At 35.0% G+C, this 20373-nt stretch overlaps 2 protein-coding genes across 2 annotated transcripts; both read left to right on the forward strand.

Annotated features, from left to right (window-relative positions):
* The first annotated feature begins 5546 nt into the window (after positions 1–5546).
* LOC122043744 lies at positions 5547–12774 on the forward strand. The gene is made up of 5 exons (XM_042604336.1): positions 5547–5801; positions 5967–6173; positions 10388–10513; positions 11912–11938; positions 12754–12774. Exons 1-5 carry the CDS (start codon positions 5628–5630, stop codon positions 12772–12774), a joined length of 555 nt encoding a protein of 184 aa, XP_042460270.1. The 5' UTR covers positions 5547–5627.
* A 4687-nt stretch (positions 12775–17461) lies between these two features.
* On the forward strand, positions 17462–19295 carry LOC121986253 (purple acid phosphatase 17-like). Its single transcript, XM_042540121.1, has 7 exons — positions 17462–17677; positions 17847–18003; positions 18163–18270; positions 18366–18493; positions 18619–18747; positions 18819–18886; positions 18969–19295. Exons 1-7 carry the CDS (start codon positions 17504–17506, stop codon positions 19177–19179), a joined length of 975 nt encoding a protein of 324 aa, XP_042396055.1. The 5' UTR covers positions 17462–17503; the 3' UTR covers positions 19180–19295.
* Positions 19296–20373: the final 1078 nt, after the last annotated feature.

Consider the following 20373-nt stretch of genomic DNA (forward strand, 5'->3'; position numbering starts at 1 on the left):
AATTCAAAGGACATAGTGTTATATCAATGTCAAAATTTTATAACCATTGTTTGTGCATCTGGACATTTATTTTTTTCATATTAATAATTTAAATTTTTAAAAATTGTAGGCATTAGTTGATATTGGCTAGAAATTCTAAAGACCGGTGTTTTAGGTCACTTTAATGATTTATTTTGGTGCTCCAACAATGAAAGGAAAGTATCATGGGGTTTTTTGTTTACATGATCAACACTAAATAGTCCCCTTTTGGTATTTTTTTTTTGGACATATTGGATATTTATCAAATTCGTGGTATATTGTGAATATATTTTAAACCTTTAAATTTTCATGTACATCTTCCAAGTTTGAAAGTTAGAGAAATCTTATGTGTTTTTTCAATTTGATCAGCATATAATACAAAACTAACCATTTTAGATTTTCAGATGTCTTAGTTTCTTTCACTAAAAGAGATGTGTCTATGTTGCTTGGTATTGCAGACAGAGGTGCTTTTCTTCAGGTGTAATAGAATGAGTGATCAATATATATATATAGATATAGATATATAGTAACTTATCAAATGATTGTATCATGAATTATTATCAAAAAATATGAAAAAATCGTAAAAGTCAATTACAAGTCACATTTGAATTAATGATAATGTTTTAACTTTTTTTCTCTTCTTTTAGCTTATAAATTATACTTTTATGATTTTATATGAATTGTGCCTTCCCTAAATAAAATTTATGGGTTTGCCCCTGCAAATAAGTAAAAAGGTGAAAGAATTACTTAAAATAATACAAAATCAAGGCACCTTAGTTGAAAGAAACCTTGTAGTGGATCCCCACCCTGAACCAATTGCTTCTATAACTAGGATAAAGAGAGAACATGACCGAACTCGCTACGATTAAAGGAATACTCCTATTGATAGTCCTATGCAACACTAGTTTTTATCTCATAAGAAGAGATGCAAGATACAAATCTGTAAGCCTTCAGAGAACATCACAAGATAAGGAGCAGAAGCTGTTGTGGATAAGGAAAAAAATTTGATATGGATATACACAAAAAGAGAAATATTATATCAATTTTTGAAGATTATTATGAAGAAGAGGTTGAGAAGGAGGTAGTAAAAATTGTCAAACTTAATAAAATGAGATTAGAAGTCATTACTGTAAGTCATTACACATCAATTAGTTTGAGTAGTTTGATTTCAATCACTAATTACATGTTTTCTTGTTTATGGTAGCATGTCAAGAAATAATTTAAGACTTCCAAGAAGAAAAAAAATGAAAATGTAGCATGCTTTTTAAATACATTGAAAAAAAATTAAAGTATGATAGTTTCAACGTCGTATTAGATAGTTACCTTAATTCGACAAATTGAACCACGTCGTTTATAAAATATCCAAATCACATATTCTAATTTTAAAATTATCAAATCACATATCTAATACCAATTTAGGCCCTATTACTATTCACAATCGATTGCTATAATGTAGTAATCGATTCAGGATACTGTTCATAGCGCAGTAAAGTCCCTAATCGATGGCTATACTGTAGAAATCGATTAAAAACTCATTTTGTATTAAAAAAATCACTGTTCTTGATATAGTGTCCCAATTTTTTGTTTACAGGTATGAATATAATCAAGTGAACTACACAAACACATATGATCTAGTTCTATGTCATTCCGAGTTCTCTAGGCCTATTAGCCGATTTTGTTAGTTCTCCTGATTATATCCAAGTCCTCTGATGTGAGATAGATGGGAAGTCTATGTGGACAAAGGGGACTTTTGGGTTTTTTTTCTCTACTTACCCCTTTTAAGGTTTTGTACATCATAGAGGGGAGAGAGAAAGGGGGAAGGGGGTAGGGACACTGCCTCCCTTTAACTCCCTTACACTGCACACACCCCCTCATCCTATCGCCTCCATTGAGCATTGCCCCTTTATCCTCTCCTGAATTCGAGCACGCCGGCTTCGTCATCCTTGTCGGCTTCGACGTCCTTGCTGGCTTGATCTTCCTTGCATACTGTCAAACAGTATACTATGCCTTCCCCCCTTCCTCACGCTGCCTCCTCTTTCATCGCCTCTGGACAATGCCACTGTTGTTGGGCACCGCCACCTCTCCCTCACTACTTCACCTTCTCCTCCCTCGCACTAGAACTAGATCTCCGCAAGTCACCTCCTTTGACTCCCTTACCTCACGTCGCGCACACCCCCTCACACAAGTCACCTCCGCCGATCACTCCCCCTTCATCCTTGCTCGGAGTAGGCCACATCGGTTTCATTATCCTCGTCGGCTTCATCGTCCTTACTGGCTTCGTCGTTCTCGTAGATAACCCCACAGTAGACCACACCTTCCCCTTCCTTAGGTTGCCACCTCTAGCCAACGCCATCATAGTTGGGCGGCACCTCCACTACCTCACTATTTCACCTTCTACTCCCTCATGCCAGCACCAAATCTCTGCACAGTGCCTCATCTCCTCCCTCATTTCATGTCACAACGATGTCAGATCTCCGCCCGTCGCCTCCTCTCTTCTTCCTCATCACCATCGGTCGTGCCTCTCTTGTCACGCCTCTACTCATGATGGATTAGCCTCACACAACCTTTGTACTGCCCTCTCCCTATTACCGTGTGTCGTGCTACCATGCTCTATCACCTAGAGCCCTCATCGTCTAGCTATCATGCTCCGCCTCCCAGAGCCCTCATTGCCACGCTGCCGTGTTCCGCCTCCAGGAGCCACTGCACATCCCTACTATGTTCCGCCTCCTGGCGTAGCCCACCCCTTGTTGTGTTCCACCTCATGGTATCACCGTGTGCTCCTGTGTGTTTGATGTTGATCAACCTAGTTAAGTTAGACTCTGCCTGTTTAATGTTATGTGTCTTAATGTGCAAGGACTTAGGAACATAAGAAGTCGAGTGAAAAATGTGACGGAGATTGATGGCACGGGAAGGGAGCCGACAGATTCGATGCATCCGAGGGATGAGGAGTTATGGAAGAGTATACCGGTGGAGCGAGAAGGATGCACAAGATGTCAAGCAAAAGACGCAGCTAGCGAGAAGAACGACACGAGAGAGAACTGACGGATTCGGTGCGTCTAAGGGACGATGTGCTGCAGAAGAGTACGCGAGCGGACGAGAAGGAGGTGTGCGGCGTTTCCGAGGGACGAGAAGCCGGAGCAGAAGCTTGCTCGAGAAGATCGGAAGTTGAGTTCGGGTGAGCCCTATTCCAGATAGCCGAAATCACCCAAGTGAGCGGAGCTGGAATGGAAGACCTGGACCGAAGCAAGCGGAGTCGAAGCTAAAGGCCCGGAGAAAAAGTCAACAAAATATTGACTTTCCCCTTCGAGGCGTCCGGAACCATTCCGGGCGCCCGGAACCATTCCAGGCGCCTGGAACAGTTCGAGGCGCCCATAACCATTCCGGGCGCCCGGAACCATTCTAGGCGGCCGGAGCAGTCGGGGCGCCCGGAACCCAAGTTTTATCAGTTTCGACGTGGCTTTTGACTGTTGCATTAGGGATAGAGTTCTATCCACTCCAGGTGCCTGGAACCTTTCCAAGCGTCCCGAGCAGTTTATATAAGTAACCCTGCTCCTAGAAGCTAATAACAAGAAGAAAGATCAATACAACACTTGTATACATTCATTGCTCTATTTAGCTTTCTGTTTCTATGCTTTCATTATTGTAAGAGGCTTCTCCGCCTGAAGAAGAAATTAGTGCAACTTTACTGTCTTGGATTAACAACCTCCCCGATTGTAACCAAGTAAATTCTTTGTGCCTCTTTCCTTTTAGTCTTTTATTTATTCTTATGTAAGTGTTTATTTTGTTTAAATTATAAGTCGAGAAAGGTTTGTTTGCTTGATTTGTGCAGGGGATATTCACCCCCCCCTTCCCCCTCTAGCTGGCCGCCGATGAACCTAACAGTATTTTCAACTGTTGTAAGGGGCTTCTTCGTCTCCGACCTTTGTTGAAGAATGAGATCTTTAGTAAACTGTTAATGCATGGAATTAGCACTTGCCCCGGTTGTAAATCAAGTAAATCTGAAATCCCTACTTTCTTTTTATATTATTTTTATACATCTAATCTATATTGTGTCATTGCTAAGAAGTTAACAAAAGAAGTTTGAATTTTTATTTGCAAGTTATTCATCCCTTTCTAACTATTCCATCAGGACCTTCAACATGGGCATGATTTATTCAAATCAGCCCCAAGTTGGGCGTGATCCTTTTAGATCAAGTCCAATATGATTCTGATCTCCCTAGACCAAGCTCATAATTTTTCTTGATCGAAACTTAAATTTGACATTATATTTATCTTCCTCTCATATAATCTTATTGGATTGAGTGTACGTTTATAGAAATCTAAATGACTTAGATTTATTGGTGAGTTTTGATCTAAGATTATACTCATATTATATTCTGTGGGCTCCTAAAATTATAATGAGTTTAAAGGGTTCTCATTATTTATTTTGGGTTTTTTTTAAGGTGCTCCGGATTAAATTTCTGTGGGGCATATAAAAACAGAAAAGTTTAATCGAGAAGAGAGAGAAGAGAAAACATACCGGAGGAAAGTTACGTGAAGAGAGAAGAGAGTAACAAAAAAATCAGATTTAACTGGAGAAATAGAATGGAAAAATCAGATAAATGAGTGCGTGCTTTTGAATATCAAAATATAACCTTCCTTCTGATCAATTCACTGTGTGCGTCTTTTGACAATTCTCATTCTTTATATTGCTCCACGTGCACATGTTTCACGTCGGTTTCTCATTTTAAATTCAACTTGTAAGTAGTGCCCTACTTGATAAAAGTACAAGTCGAATGTAATACAATTTTGCTGGTGGATCCCTGACAATTGGTAGCGAAAGCCAATTTGCTGGACTGCGGTGGTAAAATCCTCCTTATCAATTTTTTTTATTTTTATATTTAAAATTTAAAATAAATAACTCATTTTATTAAATTTAAATAATTATTTTTTATTACATATTATATGAATTATCCTAAAATTTTAATTTTTTAATTTTTAATTTTTTTATTATTATATTTATGGAATGGATGGAAATAGATGGAAAGAGAGATTGAAAATATGAGTGGAAATAGAGAGATTGAAAAGAAATATTATTTTATTTTTTTATAAAGATTTTATTTTTTAAATTTAAAAAATTATTATTAATTAAATTTAAATTTAAGGAATAACTGATATAAATATTTTTTAATTACATTATCTAAAATTTAAAGTAAAATTTTTAAATAAAATAGCTGATGCTCTTATTAGATAAACAAAATGTCCACCAATATTATAATACTTAAAAATTATTACTGTTATATAATAAAACAAAATGTCTATTAATATTATAATACTTAAAAAATTATAACTGTTATATAATATTTAAAAAAAAAAATAGATGAACATATTGACGTGCATAATCAGCATTTAGCTAAATTTAGAGATTCTTACAAAATATGCCACTGAAAGATTCTATACGCCGTCACTTCAACTGATGCAGGAAATGCATCTCCACTGACTCTTGGATCCATCCTGCTCCACAGGATCACCTTCATTCACATTCACAATCACTTGCCATTATTTAAACACAACCATGTCCAACTCTTCTTCCTCAAAACCTATGCTTGCAGCAGCCAGCAGCCGCAGCCATGGCTCTCCTGCCCCTCCTCCTCTCCATGGTCTCTTCTTTTCTCTTCCTCCCCTCCATGGCTGAGCTTCCAAGGCTGGAGCACCCACTCAAGAGCGATGGATCTCTCAGCTTGTTGGTGATTGGTGACTGGGGAAGGAAGGGGACATTTAATCAAACACTTATTGCAGCTCAGGTAGGAGACTGCCTTCCCTGTTCTCCCTCGTTCATTCCTCCACTAGATCTGTGTTTCTACAGGATACCATGTGTTGCTACACTATGCATTAGTTTTTATTTCCCCTGTTTCTTTTGTTTTTTTTTAAAAACTAGTTAACCTAAAAAATGTTTAACGTGAATGTAGATGGGGAGGATTGGAGAAAGTCTTGACATAGATTTTGTGATATCCACTTGGGACAATTTCTACGAGGAAGGGCTGTCAGGCATTGACGACTATAAAAAGTGCCAGTGTACATGGTCGTCTAGAGTGTCATCCGAATCTAACTCCGACTTTCAATTTTTCTTCCCGGCTTCTCATCCTTTGGAAACTCCGAGCACGTCAATCTCGTTGGTTGGTTTGCTCTTTTGTAGCTCCTTGCCCCTTGGATGCACTAAACTCGTCAACTCGCTTTCCGTGTCATCCTTCTCGCTTACCGCATCTTCCGTTCGACTTCTTATATTCCTAAGTGCTTGCACACTTAGACATAAGACATCAAAATCAGAGTCTAATTTAACTCAATTGATCACATCAAAACTAATTCAGAATAATTACACACGATAGGTAGACTACCACTACCATACTTGAGCAATTTGACTATTAGGCCCCTCTAGGGGCGTTCCCAAGAGGATGCTCCCAAGGCGCGCATTTCCCAAGCCACGAACTTTCTAAGCCATAGAATCTTTTGGGGATTCTTGCATGAGGTGTTCGCAAGCTACATTAATATTTCCAAAGCTATGAACTTAGTAGTCCATGAACTTCCCAAGCCATGAACTTTCTAAGCTATGAAATCTTTCCAAGGATGTCCTGTAGGGGTGTTCCCAAGCTACAATATCCAAAGCTGCGAACTTCCTAATCTACGAACTTCCTAAGCCATGATTTCCCAAGCTACAAATCTTTTTGAGGATGTAATCAAAGGGGTTGTTCCCAAGTCATTTTATTTCCCAAGCCCTGAAGATGATCTTTCTGAGGATGTACCCAAAGTAGTTGTTCCCAAGATGCCACCTTTCCTAAGCCATGAAGACTTAATCTTTCTGAGGATATACCCAAAGGGATTGATCCCAAGTGGCTACTTTTTTCAAGCCGCGAAGATTTGTATCTTTCCAAGGATATATCTAAAGGAGTTACGTTGTTCCCAAGCCGCCACCTTTCCCAAACTGTGAAGACTTGATCTTTTCGGGGATGTATCCAAAGAGGTTGTTCCCAAACCACCATTTTTTTCCAACCCATGAAGACTTGAGGTCACGTCTTGGGTCATCTGGTAGGTACCTGCATGGATAAGTCTATAGTATTTGTCAGGACATGGACTAAGAATCAAAATTGAATTATAATTCATGATTTTGCTCTATGCTAGAAAGAGAGGAGGGAAAATGAAGTTCCAAGCTCAAGCAAGGTCAAATATGACTCACTTGAATTTGTTAGAGTTTAGTAAAAATTTAGCGGGGTTACTCGAGTGAGTTTTAGGATAATTGAGGATGAGATAAGATCAACTTTGTTATGATTATTTATAAGGGAATTGCCTAAAGGGCACACTTAGAGTTGAGAATTGACCAAAAGACGCATCATATTTGGATAATTATCAAAGAACATACTAATTTAGTTGGTCTTCCCTTTCTACCCTTGTTGCCAAACTTGACCTTTTACTCACTTTCCCCTCTTATTTACATGCAACTTTTCTCTTTCTCTCTCTTTTTTTTCCTCCTATTAAACTTTTTATTTTTTCCTCCTTTATATGCTCCACAGAAGTTTAATTCTGGAGCACCTATAGGGATCCTGAAATAAGTAATAGAGGACACCTTTGAACTTTTTGCGAACTCAGCAATCAACAAGACTTGAAATAAGTGTAATCTAAGTTCTCTACATCGATCATTGGATTTTGACAGAAACTCATTGATGAACCTAAAGGCCAGATTACTTGAATTTTTATAAATTTGCACCCATCCAGTAAGGTTGAGTGAAAGGAAGGCAGATATAATGTCAAATCTTGATTTTGATCAAAGAAAACTATGGGCCTGGTCTGAGCAGACCAAGATCACGTTGGGCTTGGTCTCCCTAGATTAGGCCCATCATTTTCCTAGATCAAAACCAATGTTTGACCCTATATCTACCTTACTTTCACTCAACCCTATCAAATGAGGGCAAGCTTGTAGAAATTCAAATAGTTTAGATTCATCAGTACGTTTTGGTTAAAACCTATTAATCAACTATGAGAGTTCTCGAAACCAAACCTATTAATCAACTATGAGAGTTCTCGAATTGTACTCATTTCAGGTCCTATAAATTTTTGAAGTTACAAAGACTCTAAAGGTGTCATCTATTATTTATTTCGGACTCCTCATAGGTGTTTTAATATCATGCTAATTTTCAACTAGAATATTTGGGATTGATCTCCTAGAGATCAGGATCAACATAGGCCTGATTTGCTCAGATCTAGATCAAGCCCACATTAGGCCAGATCTTCTCAGATCAGGACTAATGTGAGAAGATCAGACATAATGTTGTCCTGATTTTCCCAAACCAAACCCACAATTTTCTTTGATCGAAAATCAAAGTTTGATATTATATCTCTCTTTCTTTTACTCAACTCTACTGGATGAATATAGGTTTATAAAATTTAAATAACCTAGATTCATTACGGAGTTTGAGTCAAAGTTTATTTATTGTCTTGAAAAACTTAGATCTTATATATTTTATTTTAGGTTTATTAAATTTAGAAGTATACTTTATTATTCATTTTGGGCTTTTGAGAAGTGTTTCAGAATTAAATTTCCATTAGATACGTAAAAGATGAAAAAATGAAAAGTTTGATTGGAGAAAAAGAGAAGAGAGAGAAAATAAATAAATAAACAAAGTTACATATAAATGAGGCAAATTTCTTTCCCCACCTTCCCGACACCGCCCACCCCCTCCCCCCTCCTCTTTACTCTCCCATTAAAATGACTTTTTTTATCCTTTTTTTTAATGTTTATTTAGTTTTATTTTTAAATTAATTCTGTTTATTAATTTGTCATTAATACTTATATATATTTTTTTAATTTTATTTAATTTTTATTTGATTTTATTTTTTAATTAATTTTATTTATTATTTTTTCATTAATACTTATATATATTTTTTAAAATTTTATTTAGTTTTATTTTTTTAATTAATTTTATTTATTATCTTTTCATTAATACTTTTATATATATATATATATATATATATTTAATTTTATTTAATTTTTATTTAGTTTTATTTTTTAACTAATTTTGTTTATTATTTTTCATTAATACTTATATATATTTTAATTTTATTTAATTTTTATTTAGTTTTATTTTTTAATTAATTTTGTTTATTATTTTTTCATTAATACTTATATATATTTTAATTTTTATTAATTTTTATTTAGTTTTATTTTTTAATTAATTTTGTTTATTAATTTATTATTTTTTTAATTTTATTTAATCTTTATTTAGTTTTATTTCTTTAATCAATTTTGTTTGTTATTTTTTTTTTATCAATTTTTTTATTTTTTTATTTTATATAATTTTTAATATAGGTTAGAATCTCCCCCTTCCTTTAAATTACCTTCCTAATTCGACACTTAAATTACCCTCATCCAACTTTTGACATATGCCAAAACCTTCTCTCCCTTTAAATCATCCCTCCCTCCAACCCTTGACACATAACATATGTCAGAATCTCTCACCCTCTTTAAATTACACATCCTCCAATTGTTGACACTTGTCAAAACACCCCCTTCCTTTAAATTACCCCTCTTCAATGCTTGACATATGTCAGAATCTCCCCTCCTTTTAAATTACCTCCCCTTACAACCCTTGACATATGTCAAAATCTCTCATTCCTTTAAATTACCCCTCTTCCAACCCTTGACACATGTCAAAATCTCTCATCACTTTAAATTACCCCCCTTCTAACTCTTGACACATGCCAAAATATCTCATCTCTTTAAATTACCCTACTTTCAACTCTTGACACATATCAGAACTCCTCATTATCTTTAAATTACCCATCCTCCAATTCTTGACACATGTCAAAGTACCCCTCTCCCTTTAAATTACTCTCTCCAATCCTTGACACATATCAGAACCTCCCCTCCCCTTAAATTACCCACCCTTCAACTCTTGATACATGTCAGAACCTCTCCTCCCCTTAAATTACTCACTCTTCAACTCTTGACACATGTCAAAACATCTCCCTTTAAATCCTTCTCTCACACTTCATTTTTAGTCACTCTTCAATCACACCTCCCTCCACTGCTATTTCCCTCTCACCCTCTCATTCTCTCTTCCTGAAACATAGTTATCTTCTTAGTCATTACTTTTCGTAATTCATAGAAGGAAACTATGGATGATTATTTGGGCATGTCAGAACCTCCCCTCCCCTTAAATTACCCACCTTTCAACTCTTGACACATGTCAAAACATCTTCCTTTAAATCCTTCTCTCACACTTCATTTTTAGTCACTCTTCAATCACACCTCCCTCCACTGCTATCTCCCTTTCAGCCTCTCCTTCTCTTTTCTTGAAACATAGTTATCTTCTTAGTAATTACTTTTCGTAATTCATAGAAGGAAATTATGGATGATTATTTGGGTTTATTTTCTGATAGTTGGTCAATTGAGAATGATGTTCCTAGTGGAGAGAGTATCTCCAGCAACAGTCACGATTATACAGTCGAATTTACCACAGATCAGGTTAGTTATTATCATTATTTTATGCATATTCGTTATTTATTTTATAAGTAGAGATATTATATTAAGATTGGATAATGACATACTTATACATCTTTGTTATATTTTTTTTTATATAGATATTTAAGTAGAGAAGATATGATAAGTTGGGTAAAGATAGTTGGTCTGAAGAATGATATTATAGTAGTTATTAAAAATTCTACTAATTTAAAAGGTGGTAAGCTACCAAAGTGCCATCTTATGTGTGAAAGAGGTGGAAAGTATAAACCGCCATGATATCTAGTTGATGGACAATCCTTAAAAAGAAATACTAGGATTAAAAAAATATGAATGCCCATTTGAGCTGCGAGGTACACCAATATCTCCAAATGGGTGTGATGTGGGGTTTAAGGGTTGTCTGTGATTTTCATAATCATCAATTAGCAGAATATATTTATGGTCATGAGTACTCAAGTAGGTTAAAACTAATAGAGAAAGAATTTGTGCTCGACATGACCAACAACACCACACCTCGTGAAATTCTTAGTATTTTGAAAGAAAGATACCCGTTAAATACTACGGGGATCAAAAGCATTTATAATGTCATTTTCACAAATAAATCCGCTAAACGGGGCGGCCTAAATTCTATTCAATATGTCTCGGACCAATTAATCAAGAAAGAATACCTCCATAATTACCGTACAAATCCAAACACCAACGAAATCACAGATATTCTTTGGGTTCATCCAAAAAGTCTAGAGCCGTCTGTCAACTTTTCATCTGTGTTGATCATTGATGTCACATACAAGACCAATGAGTATCAGATACCACTATTGGAGGTCGTGAGTATCACATCCACAATGCAAACTTACTCACTTATGTCCGCATATCTTAGTAATGAGAGGACAGAGCAACTGACATGGATATTAGATACCTTAAAGAAGTGGATGGTTGAAAAAAATACATCGTTGACATTGGTATTTGTTTCAGATTGGGATTTGACGCTTATTAATGCCATTGAAACATGTTTTCCCAATGCATGTACCATCCTTTGTATTTGGCACATAAACCAGTGCATAATGAAGAAATGCGCCCCTATGTTTGGTCTGGAGTGACAACATTTTTATGCATCATGGCACTAACTCATTAATTCATTGATACAATGGTCTTACCAGCAGAAGTGGGATGTCATGCACAAGGAGTATCAACGATTCGAGGGTGTTCTAAATTACCTTTGGGATACATGGTTACACCCTTACAAAAAGCGATTTGTTTCAGCATGGGTTGATACATGTATGCACCCTGGGAGCAATTCAAATCAAAGGTATAGTCATTTTATAGCTTTATTATTTAAATTTTGTTCATTATTATACTATTTCAATTCTTTTCATTATTAAAACACAATGCATTTTTTTATTACAGGCAGGGTCTGCACATGCGAGACTGAAGGTATATTTGGGAGACACCATGTCATCCCTACAGATATCTTTTGAAAAAAATACATAAGATGTTGAGAATTCAGTTCAAGAATATTAAGAAGTCGTTCGAGAGATCTCTCAACATTCCACACCATCAACATTTACATGAAGACATTTTCAGTCAAATAAGGTGTCAGATTTCATTAGAGGCAAGGGAGTTGATTTCTGATCAGCTAAAATGCATTGAGGAAGTATCTCACCAGCTAGTTGACATATGCAACTGTTCTATCAAATTGTATACGGATTGCCTTACAAGCATGATCTTGCACATTACCATTACTTTTCCATTCCAATTCCACTTTAGAGTATCAACGCTCATTGGAGGAGATTGTCGATGCACGTACATCAATTTAATGACGAGGGAGCATAACCTAACAGGATATCCCACGTTGTTGAGATATTAGATGGGAAAGATCCACATATGTGAGAGCATATGATAGACAAGTTTTTTGATATGATAGATTCATCTCAAAGTACAGTTGGAGTCCCTTCATACAACACAGAACATAGAGGTCGACCTACGGGTAGAGATGAGCAAAGTGGACGTCGCATACCTTCTTTTGCAGATGCATCCACTTTAGGATCTAAGGTCTCTCAACCAACTGCAATATCTCAAGGGAGAGGAAGATGTCGAAGGGGGTCGAAGGTTCGCAATACTCAAACGACCCATGATCACTCTCCAGTTCCACCTATCCATGATACTTATATTGAGAAATTACCTGTGCCTCTGCAGCGTTATATTTTTCACAGTGTTGATGTTCAACCTGATGGTCATTATGGATTCAGGGCAATAGCTGCACTAATTGAGTGTGGTTAAGAAGATTGGTTTCAAGTATGATTCGAGCTTATAGAAGAGATTCAACAAAATAAGGATATATATGATCAACTTTATCTAGATCGAAATTTGGTAACCAATCTATTATTCTCATTAAATTGGTTCGAGCCATGGGCACCAGAAATGTATTGGATGAACTCTATGTCTTTGGGAATTGTCATTGCATCAAGGTACAATATATTTGGTGAGAGTGTTGGGAGTTGTTTTACTCACTTGCCATTAAGAACTCCTCCAGTTCCAAACCATGAGCGTCGAGAAATAGATATTGCTCATGTTGACAATCACTTCGTACAAGTTTTCTTACATCCTCATTACCTTGTACCACCCATTCCAACGTGGTGATGACAACATTCATCGTATGAAGCTAAAGGATGAGTTACTCGTTATAGGACACGTGTTTATTTGTGGTATGAAGTAATAGGTACACCACCACCAAACGTGTCGGGAGTAGAATTTGGAGGAAACATTGATTAAAATTTCTAGTTTTATATATTTCCGTATTTTTATTGTATTATTACATGTAGTATTCATTTGAAAAAATAATGTTTGTTCCTAAGTTATGAATGTGTGTACTATTAATTGTTAGTATTTTTGGTAGTTTTAAATATATAATTTTTATTTTGATCCATATTTTATATTTTTTATTATAAACATATAAAAAATTATTAAAAAAAAATAAAACTCATAATAAAAAACTGATTTAAAAAATAAAATCAATAAAAAAATAAAACTTAAAAAAATAATCAATTGGAAAAATACAAGTATTATGAAACAAATAATAAATAAAATTAATTAAAAAATAAAAGTAAATAAAATTTATATAAAATTTAAAAGAATAAAATATTAATAAAAAAATAAAACTAAATAAAATTATAAAAATAAAGTATTGATTAAAAAATAATAAATAAAATTGATTAAAAAATAAAAATAAATAAAAATAAATAAAAAAAAATATCGATAAAAAATAATAAATTGAATTAATTAAAAAATAAAATTAAATAAAATTAAAAATATATAAATATAAGAGTTATTTTTAAACAAAATTAATTAAAAAAATAAAATCAAATGAAAAAATAAATAAAATTAAAAAAATAAAAAGAAGAGGATAGAAAAGTCATTTGAGATGGGGCGAGGATGTTGTCAGATAGGGGAAGCAGCTTTCATAAATGAGAGAGAAAAGAGAGTTGTAAATTCAACTCTGCCTGCTCTTTTAATTAATGCGCCCTTTGACAGGAGGGATAGAATAGACAAACAAGTTTTAAATTAATGCGTCCTCTAGTGTGCAATTCCTAACTCTGTCTGCATGCTCTTTTGTGCAATTCTCATTCTTTAAATTGGCGGTAATTTATCACAAGATGTAATTAAAGATTTAAATTTACCAAATGATGCATGTTATTTTGATATTTACTAAATAACGCATTTATTTAAGTGTATTTCTTATTTTATCATCCTGATATTTGATTTTTTCTACCGTTTTCTTTTCTTCACTATATTTCTCTCTCTTCTTTCTCTTATTTTTTTTTAATAAGCAGAACATATAAATTACATTAGTCAATTTTTAATAACATTTTAATACATTTGAAGAAGCAAAAATAAACAATGGACATCATATTTGAACTCCCTGTAATTTCAGAAATCCACTGGAACTAAAATGAGTGTAATCGGAACTCTCTAGGTCGATCAGTGGGTCAAAACCCACTGATGAACCTAAAGACCTCCGATTACACCCATTTCAATTTCTATGGATTTCTAAAATTGCAAGAAGTTCAAATATGACGTTCATTATTTATTTCGTCTTTTTATAAATGTTAACATGCAAAATCAAAGAATCGACAAAAACACCCACGTTGGGCCTGATATGATTCTTTGATTTTGCATGTTAACATCAATGAAAAGCCGAAATAAATAATGGACATCATATTTGAACTTCTTGCAACATCAGAAATCCATAGGAACTGAAATGGGTTCAATCGGAGCTCTCTAAGTCCATCAGTGGATTTTGGTAAACCCATTGATGGACTTAAAGAGCTCCGATTGAACCCATTTCAGTTCCTATGGATTTCTGATGTTGCAAGGAGTTCAAATACGGTGTCCATTATTTATTTCGGCTTTTCATTGATGTTAACATATAAAATTAAAAAATTAACAAAAAACCCTATGTTGGGTCTGATATGGACTCATATCAGGCCCAACGTGGACTTGATATCATTCTATATCAGGCCCAACGTGCCCCTGATATGATGTAATCGCTCCCTTTCATCTTTTTGGTTCCCCTACTTATCTGCTTCATCTTTTCACAGATTGTATATTATTTGTCCTTTTGATTCTCAAGTTGAAAATGATTATAGAAAGTAATTCATTGAGTTGGTGAATGATTTCCTGTGTTTAATTCATAAGAGATTATATAGGCTAGTTGATTTTTTATTTTTTTTTCATTTTCAATGTTTTTGTATTGTAGACATTAATCCGTTGACCTTGACTTGGAGTTTTCTTTAAAATAGTAGTTTCATGGAAGTTGTTAGACAAGTAATTTGACAGTTCAACAAATCGTAGCACCAAGTGTAACATCGACCTATGCTTAACACTGACTGAATTTCCAAGCTTAGAGTATTTTTATCTTGGGAGAGACCATGAGCATGAATAATTTGATAATTGATACCTCACAGTGAGGATAAATTTTTAGTTGGGTGGTTGTGGAGCATTCAGAGAATCATATCAGCGTTGATGAAAGTTGGGCCTGATATGGAATTATATCAGGCCCAACGTGGGCCTGATATGAGTCCATATCAGGCCCAACATAGGGTTTTTTGCTGATTTTTTAATTTTGTATGTTAACATCAATGAAAAGCCGAAATAAATAATGAACACCATATTTGAACTTTTTGCAACATAAGAAATTCATAGGAACTGAAATGAGCTCAATCGGAGCTCTCTATGTCCATCAATGGATTTTGGTCAAAACCCACTAATGGACTTAGGGAGCTCCGATTGAACTCATTTCAGTTCCTATGGATTTCTGATGTTGCAAGGAGTTCAAATATGGTGTCCATTATTTATTTTGGCTTTTCATTGATGTTAACATGAAAAATCAAAGAATCGACAAAAAACCCCACGTTGGGCCTGATATGGACTCATATCAGGCCCAACGTGGGCATGATATGGAATGATATCAGGCCCACGTTGGGCATGATATGATTCCATATTAGGCCCAACGTGGATGTTTTTACCGATTCTTTGATTTTACATGTTAACATCTATGAAAAGCCGAAATAAATAATGGACGTCATATTTGAAATCCTTGCAATTTTAGAAATCCATAGAAACTGAAATGGGTACAATCGGAGGTCTCTAGGTCCATCAGTGGATTTTGATCGAAACTCACTAATCGACCTAGAGAGCTTCGATTACACTCATTTTAGTTCTAGTGGATTTCTGAAATTACAAGGAGTTCAAATATGATGTCCATTGTTTATTTTTATTTCTTCAAATGTATTAAAATGTTATTAAAAATTAACTAATATAATTTATATGTTCTGCTTATTTAAAAAAAAGATAAGAGAGAGAAATATAGTGAAGAAAAGAAAACGATAAAAAAAATCAAATGTCAAGAGGTTAAAATAAAAAATGCATTTAAACAAGTGCGTTATTTGATAAATGTCAAAGTAACGTACGTCTTTTGGTAAATTATAATCTTTAGGTGCGTTCTTTGATAAATTACCGTTAAATTGGTCCACGTGCACGTGTTTCACATCGGTTTCTCATTTTAAATTCAACTTTTAAGTAGTGCTCTACTTGATAAAAAGTTCAAGTTGAGGGTAAACAATTTACAATTTTGCTGGAGGATCCCTGCCGATAGTCTATTTTCTAAAGTCCAGTGGTAACCTGATTAATGCCCATTAGTATGGATAGAAACAAAATGTCTATTAATATTATAATAATTAAAAATTATAACTGTTATATAATATTTTTTTAAAAAATATATATATGAACATATTGACGTGCATTATCAGCATTTAGCTAAATTTAGAGATTCTTACAAAATATGCCACTGAGGCTATGTTTACTCAAGAATGTGGATGAGAAAAGGAAAGGAATCAACTATGGAAAATTATCTTTGGAGGAAGAGAAAAGAAATGGTGAAGAAATCTTTTCCTTTACATACTTGTTTACCTTGATAGAGGAAGGTGAATACTTATGATATAATTTTGTAAATAAAAAAGGGTGCATGAGTCATTTTTTTTGATACATAGTGTAATTTTATGAGTTAAAAAGGTTACATGCGTCATTTTTTTTTGGTATATGATGTAATTTTGTGAATGTAAAAGGGGTACATGCGTCATTTTTTTTTTCATCCGTTGCTTTCTTTCCGATTTTGAGGTGATCGATTTTGGCTCAAAAATTATCCACGGATGGATTGCGTTACTTTTCCTTCGAAAATTTTTAATGAAGTAAACGACGAAAACTTTTTCACTGTGGAAATTTTTTCTTAATTTTACTTTCCACTCTTCCAAGTAAACATAGCCTGAAAGATTCTATACGCCACCACTTCAACTGATGCAGGTCTGCAGGAAATGCGACTCTTCTATCCATCCTGCTCCACAGGACCACAATCATTCACATTCACAATCACTTGCCATTATTTAAACACAACCATGTCCAACTCTTCCTCCTTAAAACCTATGCTTGCAGCAGCCAGCAGCCATGGCTCTCCTGCCCCTCCTCCTCTCCATGGTCTCTTCTTTTCTCTTCCTCTCCTCCATGGCTGAGCTCCCAAGGCTGGAGCACCCACTCAAGAGCGATGGATCTCTCAGCTTGTTGGTGATTGGTGACTGGGGAAGGAAAGGGACATTTAATCAAACACTTGTTGCAGCTCAGGTAGGAGACTGCCTTCCCTGTTCTCCCTCGTTCATTCCTCCACTAGATCTGTGTTGCTACAGTGTGCCATGTGTTGCTGCACTATGCATTAGTTTTTATTTCCCCTTTTACTTTTGTTTTTTTTAAAGAAAAACCTAATTAACCTAAAAAATGGTTAACATGAATGTAGATGGGGAGGATTGGAGAAAGTCTTGACATAGATTTTGTGGTATCCACTGGGGACAATTTCTACGAGGAAGGGCTGACAGGCATTGACGACAAGGAATTTGAGGAATCGTTCACCAACATTTATGCTGCTGAGAGCTTACAGAAGCAATGGTATAGTGGTATGTTTCTACAAGCATATGCGAGGTTCACAATTCGCATCATGCATGTTATCATTTGATTCCAATATCGTCAATGCTAATGGAAACATGTGTTTGCATTGGTGAAGCATTTTACTGCATATCGATCTGACCAACTTAGCTTTGATGATGCTCTTGCAGTTTTGGGGAACCATGACTACATAGGTGATGTGTTGGCGCAATTGAGCCCTGTTCTTCGGCAAATTGATCGCCGATGGCTGTGTTTGAGATCTTTTCTCCTCAACGCAGGTAAAAGGAAAACCATAACTCCAAATTCACTTCCTTACTAATCTTCATGGCGAAGTGTGCTTATATTTCTGTTTGTGGCTCGAGCTCGTTGTTAGAAATTGTGGATTTCTTCTTTGTGGACACAACTCCCTTTGTTGAGCATTATTGGAACAAACCCAAGGGCCATCACTATGATTGGAGGGGAGTTGCCCCGCGAGAAACTTACATTTCAAATTTAGTAAAGGTACTAAACTATATCTGATACATAATTCACACAAAGATCAACTGAATCCTTGTTTGGTTCAAATTCAATACCATAGACTTGGCGTTTCTTGTACATTGCTCATGATAGTTATTTTTGTGAGGAAGGATTTGGATTTAGCACTGAAGGAATCCACTGCAAGATGGAAGGTTGTGGTTGGTCACCACACTATAAGAAGTGCCAGCGTACATGGCGACACCATTGAGCTCCAGTTGCTCCTCCTTCCGATTCTCAAGGTAATATCTTTATTTTTCTCTTTTCTATAGAAAAAAAAAATACACTCTTTGTAATGCTTCTAAAATCACAGGAAAATGGAGTTGATTTTTATGTCAATGGACATGACCATTGCCTTGAACACATTAGCAGCAATGACTGGTAAGATTCTGAAAGTTAACTTGATCCCCCATGGGTCGGTGGTTTCGAGGATCTAATAGTCTTCCATTTGTTGGTGCGGCAGCCCTCTCCAATTCCTAACAAGTGGAGGTGGGTCAAAAGCTTGGAGGGGCATTCTCAACTCCGTTTCCGACAAGCTTGAGTTCTTCTACGACGGCCAAGGGTTCATGTCCCTGCAGCTCACCAAGACGCAGGCTCATGTTGTCTTCTACGATGCATTTGGCAATGCCCTCCACAAGCGGGCTATAACCAAACAATCCCACAGCCAAATATAGCAAAGTAGAGCTTGGATATAAACAATTATATATGGGAAATGCTTCTTAATTGGCCTCCAATTTCTTAATAACTATGAAGCTCTATTGATCTTTAAGTATTATATTGGAGTGCTTTATATGGTTGCAAGTGATGTTGAAAGCCTAATGATGATGTCACAGATGACATATCCATCTCACCTGCCATAGAAAAACAGCCAAGCTTCAATGAATGAGCCAGTTAATAGCCAGCTGAGTAAAGATCTGTATCACATTCAGATTGACAACGAGCTGGCTGAGTAAAGATTGACACTCTGATATTGAGATAGCAAAGGCCAAATTATAGGAGCCAAAGACTCAAGGTACACAAGGAAGGATAGCAGTTTACAAGCTCACTCGACGGAGAATTGTCTTAAAGAAGTCCAAGGCGAAAAGGTGACATGATACTGGCCATGGGATTCTTTCCTGTCAAGCCAGTATACCAGCCCTGGTCAAGATCCAAAAATAAGAAATAATTAATATCTCAAAACCCTTTAAATTTACTTTCTTAATAAATATCACACATGGTCCCGGGATTATGGTACCATGATAGAACATTTAAGTTATCACCTAATTATCTACAATTCGATCCCTAATTATAGTATATTTGTAGTAATTTTTCTTCTAAATGGGAAGTACAACCAAAGGAGGTTAGATTTCTAGGTTGACTGTCGTGCGTACTTTTCGATTTATCCATATGATCGATGAAAAAATTTTATAGGATCAAATCAATTACCTTAAAAATAGTCAATCCTAATTGGATTTATATTTTTTTTTAATAAATATCACGCCTGAAGAATAAAATTAACTTTAAAATAGAACAATTCAAGTATGGCTAGAGTAGATAATATCGGTTGAAATCGATGGTTCATTTTGTTTTTTACTATTAATCTTAACCTTTAAAGGAGATTAATGGTATGCCAATTATGATTTGGTCTACTATTCACTGATTTAACATTATTATTTATATTTTATTTTTAAAAAATATTTAAAAATTTATAAATATGAAAAAAAAAAAAAAAAAAAAAAGATGTGAACTTATAAGTTATTTATCTTATTCACTTATGGCCGTGTATTAAAATCCATTATACGTAATTTTACTTTACTTTTTGCTATTTTTAGGATTTAAACTCATGATTTTTTGATCACATGATAATAATTTTACCGTTACGTCAATGT

The sequence above is a fragment of the Zingiber officinale genome, chromosome 1B (assembly GCF_018446385.1).
Source record: "Zingiber officinale cultivar Zhangliang chromosome 1B, Zo_v1.1, whole genome shotgun sequence".
In the NCBI taxonomy this organism is placed as follows: Eukaryota; Viridiplantae; Streptophyta; class Magnoliopsida; order Zingiberales; family Zingiberaceae; genus Zingiber; species Zingiber officinale.